The sequence below is a fragment of the Vigna unguiculata genome, chromosome 5, assembly GCF_037176805.1.
Source record: "Vigna unguiculata cultivar grain cowpea cultivar isolate G323 ecotype 2 chromosome 5, ASM3717680v1, whole genome shotgun sequence".
NCBI lineage: Eukaryota > Viridiplantae > Streptophyta > Magnoliopsida > Fabales > Fabaceae > Vigna > Vigna unguiculata.
The window spans coordinates 43,288,360-43,311,712 of NC_140796.1; the positions used below are offsets into that span (position 1 = coordinate 43,288,360).

At 37.2% G+C, this 23,353-nt stretch overlaps 2 protein-coding genes across 6 annotated transcripts; one reads left to right on the forward strand and one right to left on the reverse strand.

The window, feature by feature from the left end:
* Positions 1 to 5,276: 5,276 nt before the first annotated feature.
* LOC114184913 (transcription factor PCF5-like) lies at positions 5,277 to 6,756 on the forward strand. The gene has a single exon (XM_028072308.2). It carries the CDS (start codon positions 5,277 to 5,279, stop codon positions 6,366 to 6,368), a length of 1,092 nt encoding a protein of 363 aa, XP_027928109.2. The 3' UTR covers positions 6,369 to 6,756.
* Positions 6,757 to 8,120: 1,364 nt separating this feature from the next.
* LOC114184914 (protein IQ-DOMAIN 10-like) lies at positions 8,121 to 11,636 on the reverse strand. Of its 5 annotated transcripts, none has more exons than XM_085673597.1 (6): positions 11,406 to 11,636; positions 10,597 to 10,676; positions 9,966 to 10,136; positions 8,967 to 9,194; positions 8,736 to 8,849; positions 8,121 to 8,660 (listed from the first exon to the last, which is right to left on the reverse strand). In XM_085673597.1, exons 1-6 carry the CDS (start codon positions 11,572 to 11,574, stop codon positions 8,361 to 8,363), a joined length of 1,062 nt encoding a protein of 353 aa, XP_085529723.1. In that variant the 5' UTR covers positions 11,575 to 11,636; the 3' UTR covers positions 8,121 to 8,360. The 5 variants fall into 5 exon arrangements, with proteins under 5 accessions (XP_085529723.1, XP_027928112.1, XP_027928110.1 ...); XM_028072311.2 differs by having other exon boundaries at positions 9,966 to 10,130; positions 10,597 to 10,711; positions 11,443 to 11,623; XM_028072309.2 differs by having other exon boundaries at positions 10,597 to 10,711; positions 11,443 to 11,620.
* Positions 11,637 to 23,353: the final 11,717 nt, after the last annotated feature.

The window sequence follows — 23,353 nt, forward strand, 5'->3', positions numbered from 1 at the left end:
ACAAGAGAGTAGCAACATAAAAAACATCAATTTGATAAAGACTTACAATACACAAATTAAGAGTAGTTTCCCTAACCTTAAACCATTTTTCAACTCACCTCACAAGATGCTCTATCTACACATAGAAACATCATAAACATGATCAGACCATACCATTATGATCATTGGTCATCAAGGATTTAAGAGGAAGACCAAAATTTCACATGCAACCAAGATAATGTAACATGCAAGCTAGATCAACAAAGAAGACAAGAAAAAGTGAAAATATTTCTTACACCAAACTAAGAAATTGATTGATTGGACTTTAAGATCTCGCCGCTAGGATTGCATATGTGGTTTTTGATCTTCAAACAAATGATCACATGATTAGATAGTTTAAAGAGAGGGGAACGAACTCTTAGAAAAAGTTTTTAGAGAGATGAAATATTTTTAAGTAATGAGATCCCTTTATGAAATTTCTATTTATAGTTAAGAGTTTTATTATGGTCTCATTATTTTAAAATACTATCATTCCTAAAATATCATTTTCTAGGTTCTCACATCTAGGAGACTTGTTATGCAAAAGAATTGAAAATAACTTCTAAATGGGCTAATATGCTTGATAAAAGGTAAAATTCTAATGCTAAAGAAAATGATGAACTGGTTCAAACTACGAGGAAACCTGGTAGGAGTAAACTAAACAAAATTAATACTAAATTTTTCAAAGCTAAAACTTTTAAAAATTAAAGGCCTTTTATGTAATATGGAAGGATTGACTAATGATAAATTTTTTGATGTGCCAAAGAATTTTTCGTTTTCATGGTATATGAAGTTCAAATTATGGACTAAGCTCGTGACAAAGCTCTCAAAGGCCATATCATTTTGTGCTGATATCTTACCTACAATTGCTCGTGATTTTGTTGCCATCTTGGGAGGTCCACACCTATGATACTTAGTGCTAATAGGCAGAAGAGACACCTCAACTACAAGCAACGATGCTGCAAACATCAACCTTTCTGAAAGGTTTTGCTAGTTAGGTGGTTAATTTTTACTTGGATAGCCACTGCCTATCATTTGCCAAGGTTATAACTATGCCTCTGAACTAGTAATGATTTGTGGGCTTGTAGAAGATGTTTGTCCTTTGTTGCAATAACTTATGTTTGTTTCAGTGACTATCCTATTTTGTATGACCATGTTGTCACGCTTCTCTATCTCTCTCAACTAGTTGTGTATTTTTTGTAAAAGGGTTAGAGCACCCCTTAAGTGCTCTCTGTAATGCCCCATTTAAATAATAACCTTAATTTAAATGAAATGTCACACAGATAGAATGAGAAACAGAGCCATGGAGTATAACGTTACTCCTTACTAACATCCAAAGAAATCTAGGAAAAGATTTAAGGCAACCAAGATGCCAGATACAAAGTGAAGTAAGAGATTGACAGTAAATCAAATAAATCACAAGATAAGACAATACATGGGCCTTAGCCCTAAATGAAAGTTGTAATCCAACCCAGGGAGGCTACGCAGCGGAATCATCGTTTCCCTGTTGACCACGGGTAGTTCTCGCATCTGCTCACATCAATAAATTGATGATCATCGCAAAGAGAGAAAACCACACCAGACAAAACATACAACAAACAGAAGAGTAATTTAGAGTAGAAAACAATTTATCATACAATTACATACTATTTCACAGTCCAAGATGTATATGCCAACCAAACATGTTATGACTTTTCAAACAATACACTAAGACTCAAACATGACTCATCTGAATACATATAATTAGTCGGATTCAGCGGATGCTTGCACTTGTGGTGGATCTCCCTACTTTACCGAGCTAAATGTTACAGTGTCTCATCCCCCACACACAAGGTTAGTCCTTGATGGGTTTCAAGCCTCCTACTACTCTCACCACTAGAGTCAGTACGCTCTATGTGAGACCAACTAACTCTTTAGAGTGTTAGGATGCAACCTTACCTTGAATCCTTACTAAATTATATAAATGGGCCATCACCATGAACTCCCACTAACAGGGTAATAAAATCATACAATAAATCACCAATCAAAGACATGAGAAAGAACATACACTAAACAAACACTTGCGTCAGTCTCGCTCAAGCCAGGAACCCTCGCTCAGGCGAAAGGGTTCTTTCGCTCAAGCGACAGGCCCTCGCTTAGGCGAGACTGCAACGACGTGCCAATGTCCCCACGCGTTCTCGCTTAGGCCAACAGTGAGCGAGGCCACCCCTCGCCCAAAGGTGAGGTTTCTCACCTGGGCTAAGACTGCAGCAACGTGCCAAGGTCCCCACGCGTTCTCGCTTAGGCGAGCCCCTCTCGCTTGAGCGAGACGTCACCTCGCTCAAATGAGAGCTTTCTGCCTGAGCGAGAGCTCGAGTGTGAACCTGGCCTGTTTCTGCAACTCTCGCTTGGGCGAGACAGGCTCGCTTGGGCGAGAGCATCAGTTTCTCGTCACTGTTTCCCTACAACAGCCACCCATACGAATCCAAACTAGCATACCAAGGCATTCCATGCATTCACAATATCACACCAACCATAGAATCGTAAAATAATAGCAGGACAAACAAGAAATCGAAATACACGAGTAAGCCTTAGCTTGCCTTACTTGAAAATAGCTAGAAAATGCCTCGACTCTAAACAGTAGAACACGACAACTCTAAGAACGAACTTGTGAACTAGAAAAGATAGCAGAACAACTTTAGAAAATGAGCTTACTACGAAACCCTACTGTAAATACGAAAGTATGCCCAAACAGGAGAAGTATGAGCTGGAGAATGACTTACGTGAAGCAAGAAAAAGAGGTTGAGCTTGCTTGACCAAGGTGATACCAAACCCTAGTAGAGAAACGACTGCAACTCTAAGGAAAAGGGGAGACTGTTTTCTGAAAGTGAGAAGAAGGATTAGGGTTAAGGTAGTTTAGGGTCCTTGGTTCCTTTTGGGCCAGCCCTAAGTCCAACTGATTTGAGACAACCCTTTAAAATTTAAGGTAGAATAAAATAATGGGCCTTACACTCTCCTACAATTTATTTGTTCTTTATCGATAAAAAAATGGACTAATTTTCGTGAAGAAAATCAGAATTTTTTTTATATTATGTATTTTTTTTTTGATTATGTGTATAATGCAAGTTTATCATGAACTTGGTGTGATTTCTTATATTTTTCTTTTTTTTAATAAAATCTTATTTTTTTAATAAAATCTTCATGTAATACTAACATGAATTTATTTGGATATAAAATGAAAGAAATTCAACTTTATAATTGAACTTAATTGTAATTTACAATAGAAAAATGGACAACAAAACATTTAATTTGGTTCAATGATAAATCTTACAAAAGTGTATAACCTGATTCAATGCAGTCTATATCACTAATATAGTGCCAATCACCCATTCAACAAATTGATTTGAAAATCTCCCAACTTTATCACAATAATGAGAAATTTCAATTATATGGTCTCCGTAATTACAACTCTTCATATACTAGAAAAACATATTCTACCATAACTATTAGATCACACATTCTTTAGTTTTGTCTTTTCACTCGATTACACATTATAAACATCAATAATGGTGAAAATTGTTCCTGCTAATTAATTTAAAATAAAGATTTACCAAAAAAGTGAGATTTTGTAAAGTGAGTGAAAAATAAATTTATTTTGTTAAAGTTGATTTTTCAAAAAATAAGTCAAATATATATATATATATATATATATATATATATATATATATATATATATATATATATATATATATATATATATATATATATATAAGCAGGTAAAAAGTTTGTACTTTTTCCTGACCTCAATGAGGGGCATCTCCCCTCTTTTCTCTTCTCTTTCATGTTTCAATAATAAATTGTTTTAGATAAACATAGTATAAGTATAAAATATCGTACTCTAATTAGATCACAAATTTTAGAGTAGTATCTTACTTAGATTTGTTACTTATGTGAATCTTAGTATGCTCATTAAAAATTAAATATGTGTATGATAAAAATATATTAATACTAATGTAATACTTTAAAAAAAGTAATTGAACGCAATTTAACCTCTTAACATACAAAATTTGAAAAACATTATTGTGAAATCTATGCGAGTAGAAAGATAAGATCATGGTGGCGTTATCATGCATATTATCTGAGAATAATGTTATAGAACAGCACTTAATATGAATAAGATGTCATTATTCGTGTGTGATGTGAATATGTTGCTACTTTTAAAATTATTAGAACGGAGTGTGATGGGAGAGTGAAGGAATAAAATATTTGGTTGAGAAAAGAACGTTAAATTAAAGGAACTAAAATAGCATTAAAAGGAAATTAGGTAAAGGATGGTAGATAATTTAGAAATAAGTAAGAAGCATTGAGTTAAAGAAAAGAAGAAAGAGGATGTTGGTTAGTTAGTAATTTGGGTTGTTTTGATGGGGGAAAAGGACAAGCATGGAAAAACGCAGACAAACGATGTTGTTCGGAAAAGAAAGAAAAAGGAGGCCCCTTGAGATGCCATGTACAACAGTAACACTCAACCCAGAGAGAAAAAAAAAAAGAGGTTGGGTTGGGAGAAGAAGTAAATTGTGGCCATGAGATTAGACGATAGAATGTTGTTTCTTTTAAGCTAAGCAATAAAGTGAAAGAGTGAAAGAGTGAGAGAGTGAGAAAGAGAAAGAGAGAGAGAGGGTGTCCCTTTCGAAAGGTGTGGTGGGATGATGTAAAGGAGTAGTCTTGGAAAGGGTAGAAATGTAAGGAAGGGTTTGAAGATGTGAGTAGGAAGTAAAAATGGTGAATATAAAATAAAAAAAAAGAAGGGTGAAGGGTGAAGGGTGAAGGGTGAAAAGTGGAAGAAAGAGGGAGGAAGAGAGGGAGTGAATGAGTTTTGGATGGGTTGGTGGGTGGTGGTGTCATGGTATGTGTAATGTAGTACAACAACAAATACATCTTTAACATTCATTCTGAAATCTCACCATAACACTCTCCTCGCCCCCACAACACTCATTCACTTCACTTCTCTTCTCTTCTGGAATGGAACTCGAAATATTGAATGGCACGCCTCCACTCTCCACCTTTCACTAGCCAAACCCGCTATCCTCTGTTAAACCAAACAACCCAACAACAAACAAAAAAACTGTCTGACTCTGGATCCTCAAACCAATCATCATCGTCACACAAACACAACAACCACGGAAGAGCATCAACAACGGGGTTACTTTCGACCACAGCAACGGAAACGGGCTTTTGCGGCTTCCCTGGAGCATGCAGGAACGACGTCGTGGAGGCAGGGGATGGTGAGAGGAGGAGGCGGAGGAGGAGGAGGAGGAGGGGAGATAGTGGAAGTTGAAGGAGGACACATTGTGCGGTCCACGGGGCGGAAGGATCGTCACAGCAAAGTCTGCACCGCCAAAGGGCCGCGTGACCGCCGGGTGAGGCTATCGGCCCACACCGCAATTCAATTCTACGACGTGCAGGATCGGTTGGGCTACGACCGCCCCAGTAAGGCCGTCGACTGGCTCATCAACAAAGCCAAGGCCGCCATAGACCAACTCGCGCATCTCCCTCCCTGGAAACCCACCCTCCCGACACCAAACCACCTAAACGACGACGAATCAGACAAAACAAACCCTAATAACCCAAACTCAACCACAAACCCTGATGCTGAAATTCTGAACCAGTTCAACGAGAATCTCGAGAACGATGGTGGAGGAGGAGGAGGAGGAGGAGGAGGTTCGAGTTATCTTCCGTTGGATAACGACGCGATAAGATCATTCTTCCCCACAACGACGTCGCCGTTGATTCAGTTCCAGAGCTACCCACCGGATTTGCTTTCGAGGACGAGCAGCCAGGATTTGCGTCTCTCGCTTCAGTCCTTGCAGGACCCGATTATGCTCCACCATAACCAAAACGAGCACGTGCTTTTCGCTGGAGCCGGGTTTGATAACATGGGAGCGTGGAACAACAGTGGGAATGCTACTAATGATACTCATGGTGCTGGAGGTGGGGGAGGGTTTGTGCTCAACGCTCCCTCGCCTTTGCCGGGGCCGGCAACGGTGGCGTCGCCGGCGATGGTTTTTGGCTATGGTAATGGGAATGGTCAAGGCCAGTATTTTTCTCAGAGGGGACCCCTTCAGTCCAGTAACACCCCGTCCGTTCGTGCGTGGATTGACGCGCCGTCGTTCGTGGCCGCCGCCGATCATTATCATCGGCATCACTATTTGTCACCGGCTGCGGCGGCGTTGGTGTATCAGTCATCTCCTTCTTCGGCATTTGCGCCCGGGGGCTTCTCGGGATTCCGCGTGCCGGCACGAATTCAGGGTGAGGAGGAGCACGACGGCGTGTCCGATAAGCCGTCCTCTGCTTCCTCCGATTCTCGCCGCTGAACCGCCGATGCCGACTTCGTTCCTCCGGTTGCTGACTCCGAAACCCTACTTGTGTGGTCTATTTCTGCAGCGAGGAGGCGAGGGATTCGGATTCGGAATGAATGATTCGGTTCAGTGGAGTATGCTTGTGGAATGAAGAAAATCTGGGGTTGAATTTCCAGGTTTTTGAATTCTCCAGATTGTTATGTTATTCTTTTTATCATCATCATCATTATGTATGTCATGTTTCGTTAGGAAGACTCTTAGGGTTGGGTATTGTTGTGTGTTGGATTGAATGTTTGATGTTTTGTTGCAATTTGTAGTGGCCGTGTTTGTACTTGGATATCTAGTTTCTTAGTTTTGGTTTGAAAACGTGCACGTAGCTATTACTACTGTTACTTATTGACTACCTAGTTGGCTCCATTTTTCTTTATTTCCAACTTAGTGCAGAGGCAGTCTGAAGATGAGACTTTATCTCCATTGCAAAACAGGGCAAATTCCAAATAAGCCAACGTATGGATAATTACTAGTGTGTGCTAAAACTTTGAGTCGGTTGTTAGTGTCTTGTTTCGATAGAAGGAAAGAGACGGGCATTTTGTTATCGTTTGCAAAATGCCCGATTCGCCAATGGGTTGGTTCTCTTTGCTGTGATAGAAATGAGTGTGTTGTTACCTTTTTACTGCTTTCTTGTGCGACCGTCCATCCTTCTCTGTAGCTTCCTCATACTGCCAAAAGAATTAAAAGACGATTCATTCTACTGTTTTATTATATCAATGATCTATCTCTTTCGTGCTTGAATTTTGGGAGCATTTGGCTGATAAGTCGTTGTCTATGAACAGTAGAAACTGTTTTACAAAAGAAAGGAGTTGCGTGTGAGTTGATTCCCAGCTTGTTAAAAGGGCAATTTTCCTAAATTCAGTATGGTTTTCTGCTTTTCCTTTCCTATGTCTTATTTTTGTTCCTCTTTCGCCTGTTTAACGATGTGATAATTCGTGATAGTGACTCAAGGGTTGATTGTGTGGTGTAAAAAGGAAGGGAAACAACTCAATTCATCTTGATGTCGGCTTACCCACTTACTCACCTAATGCTCAAGTATTCTCCAAAAGGAAGCTCCAGCTTCTGGCACAGTGGTTTAGTTTTGCCATTGGATTTGGAATCAAAATACCGTTTGTATTTTCTTATCAACTTCTCAGCCTTGATGCAGTGGTTGGGGAATCAATCTGTACGTCGTAGTCCATACATACTCCATAACCAATGGGCTGTGTAGATAGATCCTAGTAGGTGTAGAACAAGTGGAAGATGTGTATAGAGATGAGCACAAGGAAGCTCAATTATGGGAGAATTCACTGGTCAGTGCCACCAAAGTGTAGTTCTTGTCCGTCTGTTCTTGGTCCCCTACCCCGTGAAACTCAGTGCCTTAAAAAAACATTTTCTAGTATCCAGCTGGAAATTTTGTTTGTCAAGGGGATAATGCAACCAGGAAACAGAAAAACCATTGGCCTCTATTGAGATCGTAGTAAATTGTTTTTGGTTGTTGGTGCTGCTAGTCGGTTGATAAATAACATTACTCCAAAAAGTTGAATTCGTCATTAAGCAGCACACAACTCTGGGCTACCCTATATGCAAAATGTGGCAATAATTAATGACGGTTTAACCGTAAAGAGGCCGACCATCCACTGTCACATTTTGTCTATTTGAAATCATTCACCTCAGGAGGATATTTCATTTAATTTCCCTGCTTCTTTGCAGTTCCAATATGTAAAACCATAAATGTACTCGTGGTAAAGATTTTAATCACTGCCCCTTAAATGAAAGGGGTGATAATACCATTCTCAAGTTTCAACCAAAACTAGGGAATTCACATTCATAGTCGTATACACCATGCCAAAGCAGATAAGTGAAGTTCCTAGTGTAAATAGTACACACCAAATGGTAGATTCTCGCCAAGCCAAATATGGAAAAAAAATCCCCAAAAGAACAAGAAGAAACCATAAACCTTCAAATTAGTATGGGCTATTTGGTAACGATGTTCTTTGACAGCCCTGAAGTACTGTTTTCCTTTCCTTTTCCGGTTTCCTTCCCGTTTGACAGGGAAGGTTTAGCCAAGGCTGCTTTGCTTTCACTGTAGTTCATCTTGTTGAATTTTATTTTTTGATCATGGCCATTAGCTTTCTTTGTGTTGGAGGGCTGAACTCTAACCTGTACTTCCCAAGGACGTGCTGCCACCCAACGCTCGGTCCAGCTCCAACCCCAACTTTCTTTACCAAGACTATAAGAAGCCTGACCAAAATACTGGCTACAGTTTGGCCTCCACTGCAATGTCACGTTCACATAAGAACTCAAATTTTTATTTTCTTTCGTATGAAGCGAGCAAAACAAGTTTTGTACCTGATGGGAAAAGGCATATGCCATGGCTCTCTCTCGTTTAATTGCTGCTTCCTCTCGCTGATGTAACCTGCAAATTATCTCTTCCATGGTTTCAGAACCACTGCACCACTCCACCTGACATCAAAAGGCATGTTTTATTAATATTCAAAGATACCCAAATTGACCCTTATAATGATAATAGTAACACTTGGACAACAATTGGAATCAAGTAGTAATCACAGGCTACGCTACCTCAAGCTCCTGAATCTTAGCCTCAAGTTTTAACTGGTTTTCCAGTTTCTTTTTCTTAATCCTGGCTTCTGTTATCATACAGATTCTTCGAGCTCTAATTTGTTCTTGTATTCTGCTCCATGAATGTATATAGTTCAGTGCGGTTGCTGTTTGCTCTCTGGCTAGGTGATCTTGAATTAAAGCTTCGAATTTCACTGCTCCCCTTAGATGATGTAATGTTCTTCTTGCCTGCATGGGTATAGAGGGTAGGGAGGAAGTTATCTATTTTCACTATGTCAGCGTGATAATTTGCTTAAGATTTGAGAAATATCAAATCAATATCTCTCTAAATAGTTGTATAAGCATTATTTGTTGTTAAGCAACTGGGTATAAATAACAGATGAAAGAAAACAAGAGTCCTCGTCACGCCAATAGTTGACTCAGAAGTAAATGGGTTTCCAAGTACTGTTGTAAAAGGCTGCAAAAGAGTAGCAGATAATGCCATCATATCCCAAGGACCCCTTCCGGTTCCGGAGCAGAGGATCATTTGATTCTTTTCAGCAGTAAAAAATGAGAAGGAGAAGAAACGAAAAAGACAAGAGTAATATACAAAATCAGTTATGAAGTTATATACAAAATAAATTATATTGTGCAGAAATATGAACATAGCAATACCATGTCATTAAGTTTAAATATTTCCACTTTCAGTTTTTTTAAGAAAGACATCACAAATTTTATCGATAACATTTGATGCTGTTGGTGAATCAAAATTGCACCACACATCACATTGGTAAGTTTAGAAGGCACCACTTAAAAGAAGCAAAATCTTCTAACCTTGGAAACTTCGTTTATCATCAAGGAGATTGAAAACAGATAATTGTAAAGCAACGCAATGTCTGAACACTTGGATATCAGTGAGATACATTATGAATTTTAGACTTTTTGTTTTCAGTTAATTGCTTTATTTAGCAAAACATGTGATGAACATGTAACGGAATAAGGACGACACAGATATTGTACCATAAATGAACGGAATGCATTTTGAATCCTAGTAGCTGCCACATCGTCCATCAATCTTGATGGAACTGTCCGATCCATAATCAAACTTTCATTGGGAATGCCACTTGACTCTTCACGACTACTTTGCTTTATGTTTGAACATTCATCTGAAGTTTCATCAGTAGACTGTACCTATTCAGAAAATGACGAGAGAACAAACACCGGCAGTGGGTTGTATCAAATGATCAGCTTTGAATTTCTCCTCAACTATAACGATTTTCTTAATTATATAGTTTACTTACAAAGCCAATGAAATGGTACAAGTCAAAGGGAATAAGTAAAACTAAAAAATATTCAAATCTTCCCAAGTAATGTTAATGCTGAAAGAATATCTAACGAGAAGCAGAGTAATGTTCTCTAAACTGTCAAAATGTTATCAAACTTGAAATGCAAGGATCGAAAAGAAGAACAATAGATATAACATCATTAATGTTGTGCTCAAATACTTAGGGGTCAAATTCTTGTTTTTTTCTTTATATATATATATATATATATATATATATATATATATATATATATATATATATATATATATATATATATATACATAAAGTATTTGCTGATAAAAAAAAATAAAAACACTAGAAATAACCTTTTCTTGTTTGGATTTCTTCGATTTCTTCAATCTGATTATTATCTTGAACCATTTCTTCGCACCCATTCCTTTTTCTCAAGGAATTAAGAACAGGAAACAGCCAACAGCGAATCTGCATAACAAGAAATGTTGGAACAAATTTTCGTAAATCTCATGAATAAATAAATAAGCCATAGTTTTATGAACGAGGAGACTGCACAGAAGATCATACACTTCTTTAAAGATTTATCATGTAGACAAGTAATGCAAAAGTCCAGTCAAATTTCTTAGAAGTGCAAAGGCTTATATACCCCACCCTCTCTTTTCTTCCTATTTCACTTTCTTACATGGTTTTTCTTTGTATAAAACTTGCAAATATATATATATATATATATATATATATATATATATATATATATATATATATATATATATATATATATATATATATATATATATATATATATATATATATATATATATATATAAGTTCTCTGTTCATATTATTGTAAGATTAGGTAATATTCTTCCAATAAGCCAAAAACTATTGCACCATCTGATAAAGCTCGCATTGTGCCTCTTCTAACACTAAGTATGTTATAGCAGCAATATATACTAAAACCTATACAAATTATATTTTTCAAGCCATATCATATGGACTTGGTTTCCTTCAATTTCAAAAGCCAGAGCGAACTGAAACCAGACATCATTATATATTGCGAAAGAAAGCAATTGGCAGAACAGACAACAGAATGATTACAATGTCACAGACAAACCAAACCCAACAAGCATAAAAGTTCGGAGGAAGAAAGCAAGAGCCTAGAAGTGCGGAGATAAAGAATGAAAATGGGAAGGGAAACATACCAGGTTGAGAGAAGAAAAGAGAGGCAGAGAAGGGGTTTGCTTGAAGAGGATGAAGAGTGGTGGTGGGTTGTAATGATAAGAGACGTGGTAGATTGGAATACAGCACATTAAAAGAGAGAGAAAGAGTTGCATAAGAGTGTGTGACAACCCAACCACGATGAAGCAGATGTTTGATCTCTTTGCAAGTTTAGGAGTCTAGAGAAAGGTGAGGGAAGGTAGTAGTCATGTCCAGTTGTGTTTCTGAAAATGAAATGCCATAATTAAATCATTGAAACAAAATTTAATCAAGTTCTAGGAAAAGCTTGGTGTGTCACTCTGTTCATAACACCACAAACTAAAATTACTTTTTTTTCTTCTAATGTCTAATGTCTATTTTAAAGAAAATTACGCATTATTACTATGGAGGTGACATGGAAGCTTTTTCTCAATAACGTTTACGAGCGATGAAAGTCGTTTGATGAATTGAAATATACGATTTTCTTGATTTGTCCTGCATAACAAATATAGCTTCTTTGATATGTATCTATAAGACTTGTTCCATAATATAATCTAGGATTATGAGAGTCAAGTTCCAATACCCAAGATTTGTAATTATATTTAAGGTTAAATTTGTTCTGATACAAACGAAATGAATTCTAATTTTCAGTAAAAGATTAGAGACTAAAAATATATTTAATCCTTATATTTATATTAAAAATAATATTTGTATTAACTTTAATTTTGATCTCATACTCTTGTATTATATAAAAAGAGAAATTAACTAGAGAGATATGAAGGCCAAAATGAGAAATTAATATTTCTCTTTTCTCTGCACTCAACCAAAAGCAAAGAGGCTCAATAAGTAGTATACTTATACTAGGTCTTGCAAAAAAGAAAGAATGAAAAGCAAAGAACTAATTATAATAAAAACTAGACACTTATACAAAGAAACAGAAAAAAAGATTAAAATTTGATTGTCAGAAAAGACAAAATAACAAAATTGATATTAGCTGCCTTTAGAAGTCTTGTGTCCATATCCTGTGATATACACTCACAAGCTCGGGAGCAAATATTATATGAGACCTAGCTTGGAACAAATACTCTTGAAAGATTGAGGACTTAAGCAAATGGATGAGATCCTTCTTCAATTTTTCCCTAATAATATGATAGTATTTCTGTGTTGTGTGTTCGTGAAACACTAGATTTACTGCGATGTATCTTGCTGAGTCACTGTTACAGTACAAAAAAAAATGGATGTTTAAAAGGGACTTTGAAATCTTAAAGAAGATAAGTTAGCCAATGAATTTCACATGTAAATGGTTATTGTCCTATATTCAGCTTCATAGGAACTCTTTGTTATTGTTCCTTCCTTGGTTTTTTTAATTTCTAGGATATGAGGGAATTCTCAAGATACACACTAAAACCAGTCACAGGTTGTCTTGAATCACTGCAAGTGTCTCAATCACTATCACAAAAGGCTTTTAGATGATGAGAAGTGTTGGAAGAGAAAACTAAACCAAGACTTGGAGCTCCTTTAATATATATGAAAATTCTAATTATTATAGTATAGTGTGCAATTGTAGGCTTAACAAGAAACTAAGTAAGTTGCTACACAAAAAAGGTTTTGTCAGGTCGGGTATTAGTGAGATACATAAGCCTTTCGGTTAGTCTTAGGCTTGAACATCTATGAAAGGCACATTTCCAGTAGAAGACAATTTAGCAAGATTGTCAATAAGGGTGATTGTAGGCTTGCATGCTAAAAGATCTACATCTGTTAAAAATTCCAGTGCATGCTTCCTTTGACTCACCACTATCCTTTTCTCACTTCTTACTGTTAGGAATCCAAGTGTGAGTCTAAGTCCCACATTGACCAGAAATGAGAAAGTAGAACACTATATAAGAATAAAGACCCATAAACCTATTGCCTTAAGGTTTTGGGTTGAGAGTGGTGTCAGTGTCTTATGTGGTTAGGCTCAGATCTCATTGGTGTGTTGTTCTCCCCAGTGAAACCCCCTCTGTAAACCTAACAAGTGATATCAGAGCCGATGGTTAATACTGGCTCAGACGAGTGCAGTATGGTCCTAGTATCGAAAGTCGGCGGGCAGAAAATGAGTACTCGTGGTTGGGTAGCTTCCGCTAGAGGGGGAGTGTACCAATGTGGTTAAAGGGACTCATCCTTGAAGGGGAGATTGTTAGGAATCCAAGTGTGAGTCTAAGTCCCACATTGACCAGAATTGAGAAAGTAGAGCACCATATAAGGATTAAGGCCCATAAACTCATCGCCTTAAGGTTTTGGGTTGAGAGTGGTGTCAGTGTCTTATGTGGTTGGACTCAGGTGTCATTGGTGTTGTATCTCCCCAGTGATACCCACTCCTTTATAAACCTGACAAGTGGTATCATAGCTGATGGTTAAAACCGGATCAGACGAGTGCAATGTGGTCCTAGTATCGAAAGTCTTCCTGACAGTGTGGGTCAAGTAAAGTGTGTCCCGTTAAGAAAGAACGGCGGTACAGAAAAGGGCAAAAAAGGAGTACTCGTGGTTGGGAATGCTTCCGCTGGAGGGGGAGTGTACCAATGTGGTTGAAGGGACTCACCCTTGAGGAGGAGATTGTTAGGAATCCAAGTGTGAGTCTAAGTCCCACATTGACCAAAAATGAGAAAGTAGAGCACTATATAAGAATAAAGACCCATAAACCTATTGCCTTAAGGTTTTGGGTTGAGAGTGGTGTCAGTGTCTTATATGGTTAGGCTCATATCTCATTGGTGTTGTTCTCCCCAGTGAAACCCCCTCTGTACAACCTGACACTTACTACTTCAAGACTGAGAAAGTATCTTAGATCCCTAAGATCCTTAATCTTGAATGTCTTATTTAAGGTTTGTTTCATTCAATAAATCTCTTCTTTATCATTTTATGGCAGTTATGTCATTTATATACACTAATAATCACTATAACAAAAATGACTTTAGACAACACTAAACAAGACCACAGATATAAAAATGTGATTTAAACATAGTAAATGCAATTTTTTATAGACGTAGCTTAAAGACTATCTTAAGCAATATTTATATAAATGTTGCTTGTAAAAAGTGTGGGATAATCCATAAAAATATGGTTTAAAATAAACTAAAAATTAAAGCTTTTAGATTAGAAATATTCCCTCCCTCATTTTTTGACTGAAAACGCAAAACCTAGTTCCAAAAACGCAAAAATTTGAATTTCTTCCCTTTCTTTGATTTTAGACTGAAAACGCCAAGAGCTCACAGTGTTGAAAATGTAGTTTTGAAAAACATGTACATCAAAATCGTTGCCTTTTATGAAGATTTTAAGCAACAATTTTAAAATTGTTGTCGTACTGAAAATCGCTGCCTATTACCTATAACTACCCTCACTTAGACTATGCCTTAAAAATTGTTGTCTAAACTTTAGCCCATAGTTTTTACGGTTTAATTGTTGCATAAAGCGATTTTTGTTGTAGTGAATTAATAAATAATGAATGATCATTTATAGATTGATTATATCTTATAGAAAGCAAAAAGGATGAAAATTTAGCAAACCACTTTCCACTGGCTTGCTTAAGGCCATATAAAGAAGCCTTTTTCAGTTTACAAAAACTTGTCCTAATTGAATTGGTTGAATTATCATGAAACATATAATTTTTGAATTGGTTGTGCATTGACTTGACATTGCCATGGGTGTGGGTTTGAACTTGGGCCCAAATTAAACTTTCTTTTTGCCAAATTTCGTTTTGGCATGAATGTGAAAGACCAGAGAACCCTAGCCGTCTTGAAGGCAGATGGAGAGCTGGAAAACTCACGTAGTAATGGCTTTTGAAAGCCAATTACGCCCATTAATGATTGAAATTCGTTTTCAAGCATTAACCACAATTAAGCCGTGATTAAAGAGGCCATTGAGGGAATGAGAGAGAGTTTTTTTTACTGGTTTTTGTGAGGGCTGTGAGGAGAGGATCTACAGAGCAACAACTGGACTGATTTAGTGAGAGAGTGTAAGACCTATGAAAATTAATTAGTCAAATAATTAATTAATTAATAAATGCGGGTAGTGGGAGCCTTTATGGCATTAAATATTGATTGGTGTGATGTGGAATAATACTAGTTCAAATGGTTGAGAGTACTTTGATTGTGTGAGAGGAGTTGGGTTTGAGTCCTATGTATGCCATTTTTGTGTTGTTTGATTCTTATTAATTTTTAATAAAATGTATGATCATGTTGGGTGATAACGTAGTTCTACAATTATGTGAATTGTCAAGAAACATGATTTGGTTGAGTGGTTGTGCATTGATTTGACATAAGCTTGGTCATGGGTTCAAACCTTGGTGAACCCAAATTTGACTCTCTTTTTGCTAATAATTGATTATGACTTGAATATGAAAGGGTATAGAAGACCCTAGCAGAAGGGGCAGCCAAGAGGGGCTGAAAAACAACTAATAATGGACTTGAATAGCAATTAACTCTATCATAAAACCCCATTTCGTTTTTTTTTTTGCATTAAATCCAAGGTAAAATAAAGAATTGTGAGGGAATTGGAGAGGGGTAATTGAAGTGGTGATAAGGCAAGCCCTTAGCCCTTGGTGATCAAAGGAATTTCCCAATTTCAGAAGTTAAGCAAGGGACTTTTAAGTTAGGGGAGCTAAACCCGAAATTGTATGCTTTTGATCATATTGCATGAATGTAATGATTTTATGTTGTGGATTTCGTGTTGTATATGGGATGCATTTGGGGTTTGGGTGATTTGGTACTGTTTCATTGAGACTCTTACCTAATTGCATGAACATGAATGGTTTCTGCGCTGAGTATGTTGCTACTGTGTAAAATTGGGGTTTGGGGGTCTATATTGCGTCTAAATCATGCTTGTAATGTTGGTACAATGTTGTCTAAATGAATTGGTACGAATTGGAGTGTGTTTGGGTAAAATTGCTGCTGTTGCGTGCGTAAAACAGTGCCAAAGTCTGCAATTCTCGCTCAAGCGAGCCAGACTCGCCTAGATGAGAATTGTGGAGACCCAACTTCATGTTTTGCTCGAGCATCTCGCTTAGGCGGGGTGATTTGGTCTTGGGCGACAGAACATCTCACTTAGGCGAATGTGTCTCGCCTAAGCGAGAACCCGTGTGTGTTTTGAGTGATTTGGTTGCACATCTCGCGCAGGTGGGATTTACTATTTTGGGCGAAAGTGTGTCTCACTCAAGCGAGAGCCTCTCGCCTAAGCGAGAGTTCGAGAAACTGATGTGGTTCATTTTGGGTTCGCCGCCTAGGCGAGGTGTCTTAACGCGAAGGATGGTCTCGCCCAAGCAAGAAGGAACTCGCTTAGGCGAGACTTCGTAGGGCTATTGCTGTACTAAGACCCGCTCAGGCTCGTGAGTCTAAATCGAGCGAAATGGACTGGGATGTGGAACTAAGGCTTTAGCCTAATCAAAGAGAAGTGCAGATATACTTCAAGGAAATCTGATAGTGCAGTATCATATTAGTGATGTTGAACATGAGATGTGTTGCCTTCAATGCTTCTAAGATATCTCATAGGTGGGTTTGTTGGTGTTTCATGGATTGTGGCCCAGAATGTATCCTTGAGTTGTGGCTCGGGATAAGGGTTAAGCACGTGGCATTCTATGGGTTGTGGCCCGGAATGACTTTCCTTGAGTTGTGTCTCGGGATAGCGGATGAACACGAGGAACTCTTGAGTTGTGGCTCGAGTTGGCGAGTGTTGCCGGTGTGAGTGTGCTGGTTGTGACTAGTACAGATGGGTCCAGATGGATTGCCCTCCTCAGTGATTTGCTGACGAGTTTGGTAGTCTTGGGACGTTACGGACTATGTTCGTATTTGGGAACTCCACCTGATGTTACGATGCGTGATCCGTAGCATGGTTCCCGCACGTGCTTTGTCGGTTGTGGCCCATAGGTGTGGCAGCAAGGCGCCTTGAGATACTCACTAGAAGATGTAGAACACTACTAGCATGGTTGTGGCCATGTGGAAGAGCTGGAATGAGTCTCCTTGATGTGCAATGATATTACATGGTTGTGGCCATGTGGGAGGAAGGGAACGAGTCTTCCTTGATGTACATTGATATTACATGGTTGCGGCCATGTGATAGAGAAGGAGGAGGTTTATTAGTGGTGAAATGATATATGCATGGTTATGGTCATGCGGGATAAAAGAAAGGATTTTCTTTAGATGTATTCTTTATATATATATATATATATATATATATATATATATATATATATATATATATATATATATATGTTCGATTTATATATAATCATGTGTTATCTTTTTAGCTCACCCTATCTGCTTGTGTTTGGCGATGATCGTGTACGCGGTACACGTGAGCAGATGATATTGCAAGTGGAGCTGGTGAGGCTTAGCCGCAGAGTGGGGGAAAGCTTGAGAGTTTTATGTTATTTTGTTTTGCAATATATTGTAAACTCTTTTGAGACATTTTTGGATTATTCCACTTTTGTAATTATGGATTTTGGTTTGATCTTTTGCCTTTATAAATGTTTAAATTTCCCGCGTTTTGGGAAATGAGGTATTATTAAATGTGACATTATTATTTATTTTTTTTATTTTATTAAAACTTAGTAATATCCTGACGGGATGTTACATTTGGTATTAGAGCAATGGTTTTCAAAAGATTTTTGGGGTCTATGGGGAGTGAACTTACCGTGTGTTGCTTGTGAGATCATTTTGATCATTGATTGTTAACTAATTTTTGGTATAAGTTTTAATCAAAGCTGTTTGATGTGAACAGTGATATGTGGCATGCTCAGGCTATGGCAAATAGGCGGAGGAGGAATAATGATGGGGCTGATGAGATCGCGCAGGCGATACATCGGATAGTGGATGCGATGCAGCCCATTGCAGCGCAACCTAGAGCCGTGGTAGCACCCACACACCATGTGACGATGGAGGACTTTATGAGGCATAAGCCCTCAAAATTCACGGGTAAATCCATTCCGGACGAAGCTGACGCATGGCTCAAGGAGTGTGAGAAAATTTGTAGAGTTATAGAGTGCACTGATGCACAGAAGCTATGGGGAGTGAACTTACCGTGTGTTGCTTGTGAGATCATTTTGATCATTGATTGTTAACTAATTTTTGGTATAAGTTTTAATCAAAGCTGTTTGATGTGAACAGTGATATGTGGCATGCTCAGGCTATGGCAAATAGGCGGAGGAGGAATAATGATGGGGCTGATGAGATCGCGCAGGCGATACATCGGATAGTGGATGCGATGCAGCCCATTGCAGCGCAACCTAGAGCCGTGGTAGCACCCACACACCATGTGACGATGGAGGACTTTATGAGGCATAAGCCCTCAAAATTCACGGGTAAATCCATTCCGGACGAAGCTGACGCATGGCTCAAGGAGTGTGAGAAAATTTGTAGAGTTATAGAGTGCACTGATGCACAGAAGCTGACCTTCATTACATTCTTACTGGTGGCGGACGTTGAATATTGGTGGGCGAGCATGCAGCAGCTCATGCAGACTAGGGAAAAGCAGGTTACTTGGACTTCTTTCAGGAAAAAATTCCTGGAGAAGTATTTTCCAAACAGTGTTAGGCACGAGAGAGAGGCAGAATTCCTCACGTTTCGGAAGGGGAACATAACTGTGCAGGCATACACAGACAAATTTGAGTACCTAGCGAGGTTCTATTCGCCCACCGTCATTGAGGAGTGGAGATGTAGAAAATGAGGGCGGGCTGAAACACGAGCTGCGCGGATTCATTGTACCCCTCCAGATCAGGGAGTTTCTAGTCTTGATGGAGCAGGCCAAGGCCGTTGAGCAGCTGGAGATGGGGCCCAACAGAGTGGCTCAACCTCAGAAGAACACCACTGATTCACGGCAACAGAAGAAGCCGTATGACAGACCTCAGGAGGGATTGTCCAAAACCCTCAGGCAGCTCGGGTGATGGTGGTAGCACTGGAAAGTGCTATGTTTGTGATCAGACGGGGCATTTCGCACGTCACTACCCTAACAAGAAACCAATTGAAAGTGCGCCAACGAAGAAGCCAATTGGGGAGTGACCTAGAGCATCGGGTCGTGTGTTCGCCTTGACGACTACCGAGGCAGCCCAGTCAGGTAATTTAGTACAGACTACTTGTTTGTGTTTGATCACGAGGTTGTGGTGTTGTACCCATTCGTTCGTATCTAATGAATGTGTGAGGAGGCTCGGTCTAGTGATGCAAGAGCTGGCGTGCAATTTAATAGTTGCGACACCAGCGTCTGGAGAGGTATCCACCACGTCTGTTTGTGTGGGATGCCTTATGGAGGTGGCAGGCCGTAGATTCAAGGTGAATCTCATCTGCTTACCAATGGAAGGGTTGGACGTGATTCTGGGTATGGATTGGTTGGTCAACAACCACGTGGTGATAGATTGCGGGCAATGCAGAGTGGTATTCCCAAATGCAGAAGGATTAGCGATGATCGTATAATTCATTACACGGGAGTAGATGATGTTGCAGGTGGAAAGCGTGTAGCATTAGTGGAAAGCATCAAAATGAACAGTTGGACAAATTACATATAAGGAAGATTTATTGAATAAAGAGTGTTGCAACCAAAAGTTAGAATAGTTGGAAAGTTGATAAAAGAAAAGCCTTGGTGGTTAAGAAATTGCATCCAAATATTAGAAGTGGTCGAAAGCCTATGTAATAAATGGTCAAACACACACCACCACCACCACTTCTTCTAAACATTCACCTATAGCATTCACATTGTTTTCGTTCGAAACTTTTCTTGGAGATTGGGAGTTGTTGTTTTGTTGGGAAAGGATTGGAGAACCAAGACTACATTGTGAGTAAGAGTGCCTTCAATCCTAGTCTAGTGATTGTAATTCTTGAACTCTTTCTTGTACTCAATTTTAATTCAATGAAATATTTTTTAGATTCCATTTACTGTCTTCTATTCATCTTGACGTTTTTTATTTTACTTTCTTGCAACATTTAGTTTTAATGCTTGTTTTAGATTCTATTTTACATTTTCCCGCCCCTTTTATACCCATTTTTTTTTGTTTAGATATAGAGATGCTTTCTTGGATAATGATCGAATGGTTTTAATCTTTGTCTTTTATTTAGGGTCAGGTTTGGATCCAAATATGATTTCTAAAGAGTACAATATGATTTCGAAACAAAGATAAGACCTATTAAACCAACGTTCAAGTTCTTATTTTGGGGTTTAAACCTATTTTTACATATTTTTCTGCCTATGCCTTTATGTTACTATTTTTTCCATTTTTCCTTGCATTATCCTTTATATTTTCATGCCATGTTTCAACATTCTTTCACGAGCATTAAAATTTTCTAGATTCAAACTACTTCTCTTTTGTTGTCAAAAGTTAGTCCTTGAAGCTAGGTTCATAATTTTAGATTTCTTCTTTTTCTTGAGTTGATTTCTGGATTTAGGATTAGATCAAAGGGGTGCAATTTCACCACTTGATTCAATATGTTCTCATGGACTAAAGTGGATCCAAGAATATGAAACTTAAATCAAGAATCACGTTTCTAAGTTTTGCCTTCAAAAACCCATTTTTACTATGTCACAACCCATATGGTGATTTCAAGTTCCAATGTTTGTTTTGACCAATTTCCATTGTTTCTTATGTATTTTCATGTTGAAGTGTTATAATCCTTAGTTTAAATTTTTATAGTTAATTTCATCTCCTTCTCAAAACTTATGTAATGTAGTTATTTTTCCCACTTTTTGTTCTTAAACTTTCTTTCATCTTTGATTTTGCTTTTCTATGATTACAGTAAGTTTCTATGCATTTCAGCAAGTTTGTTTAGTTTACTTGATCATGCATGAACCATCAATTATCCCATTTCATGTATTTTATATATTTTGGCCCATTAAGAAGATTCAAGGTTTTCTAGTCTAGCTTAAATTGGGTTTTTTTTTCCTACATAAGTTCTTTTCATAAATTCTTTGTTTCAGTAGTTCATTAGCATGATATTAACCACTTTTAGGTGTTAGGATCATGGATTTAGGCATTGCTACACATTCAACAAGATGCATAACTCTAGCTTGGTTTTCTTACTTGAAAATTCTAGTTTGGATAGTGATTCTGTGAGTGCAGGATTTTTATTCACTTTTGAGCATTTCTATCGCATATTTCAGTGTATTAAAATTTTTTAAAGCATTCATAGTGCATGAACTACGATTCTCGTTTTTATATGCATGGTTTCACCCATTCATAGAAACTAGTTTATAATCATTTAGGTGCAAATGTGAATTTTCTGAATTCCTGCATATTTTAGGTATTTATGTGTTTTAAGAGTCAATTTGCATCATATTATACATGCTCAAATGTTAAAAATATCATTCCATGCATAGGAAATCAGAGAACCCAAAAATTTGCATAACCATGAATTGCTAGACTTGACTAGTTTCTACCAATTTTGGTTTAACTAGTAAAATTAAGTTTCCAACATATTTGATCAGAGCATTTGCATACTTATGCATATAGAAACATGGCTAGGGCAATAGCATTAAAGTTTAACCCAACATCTGCATAAAACTAGTTAGGCCATTTTGTTGTCAAAACTAGTATAGTTTGCCTTTTGTTGTCGAAATTGATTTTACTAGTGATTTTGAGATTTAGAGTTTTTGATTTAGTTTAATCATTCGTTTTACTTAGTTATACATATAGAAACTTGTCTAGATCATTTTCATTGCATAAATAATAGTTTAGTTCATTCAATCATTTCATCAAACACATGGTGAAAACTAGGTTTTTAGTGAGGCATTTCATCAAACACTTTTTTGTTTTGCATTTAAGAGCTATTTTAGTTAGAGTCAAGGTCTAAGAAAATCTTACATTCATGTTTCTTGATAGTTTTATAGGTTCATTAATCACATTAGAGCATTTCATCTTCAATTGCATGGTGCACTACACCATTTTTTAGTTTAGACAACAATTAAAAAGTGTTGCTCAAAGTAAAAAATATGTGGCCTTAAGTATAGACAATAGTTTGACCAGAATTTTTCAACCGTAGAGTTTGTAGTGGTGACCATATCTCAAAGGCCACGGCTTTTTTCTAAACCCACGAATTTTCACAAATTGTTATTTTTAATCAATTCAGTAGGCAACATTTTTTATTATAACTTTAGGCAACATATTTTATACGTCGCCTATTTTTTTAAAGAACACATTTTAGTTTTTTTAAAGAACACATTTTAGACACTGTCTATTTTATAGGCAAAATACTTTACATGTTGTCTATTCTTTAGACAACACATGTTATACATTTCTTATTCTTTTATAATTTTAAACAATTTTTTTTATAAACATGCATATTTATAAAAATATACATATATATTTATATGTTTCCTATTCCACCAATTTGTTTTAAGGAATATAAAAATATAAGAAATTATATATAAAATATTAAAATATTATTTATTCAATATGACAAAATAATTCATACATTAGATGGTTAAATTAATATTTTTATAAGTTTGTAATTGATAACATAAATAAAACTCATAACATTCAGAAATAAAAATGTGCAAATAGTATGTATGAATACCAAAATATTCTATATTAACTGTATAATATGAGACCAATCTAAACAGTTTCTTTCTTTTTACATGCACTTCATGTTCGAAAAGAAATACCCAAACATGAATGAAGACTATAAAAAAAAGTTGAATTATACTTTTAGTCCCCATTTTCGTAATAAAATTTGAATTTGATCCCTCAATTATTTTTTATCTCAATCTGGTCCCCATTTTGGGAAATTTGACCCAATCAAGTCCTTTCCGTTAGTGGTGGAGTAACGGTGTTAAATGGGGTGCCACGTGTCAGCTTCTGGATTTTTTTAATTTTTTTTTGAAATTTTTTTTGAATTTTTTTTTTTTTGAATTTTTTTAAATTTTTTTAAAAAATTAAAATTTTGCCACGTGTCAAGCGGACATCGTGCC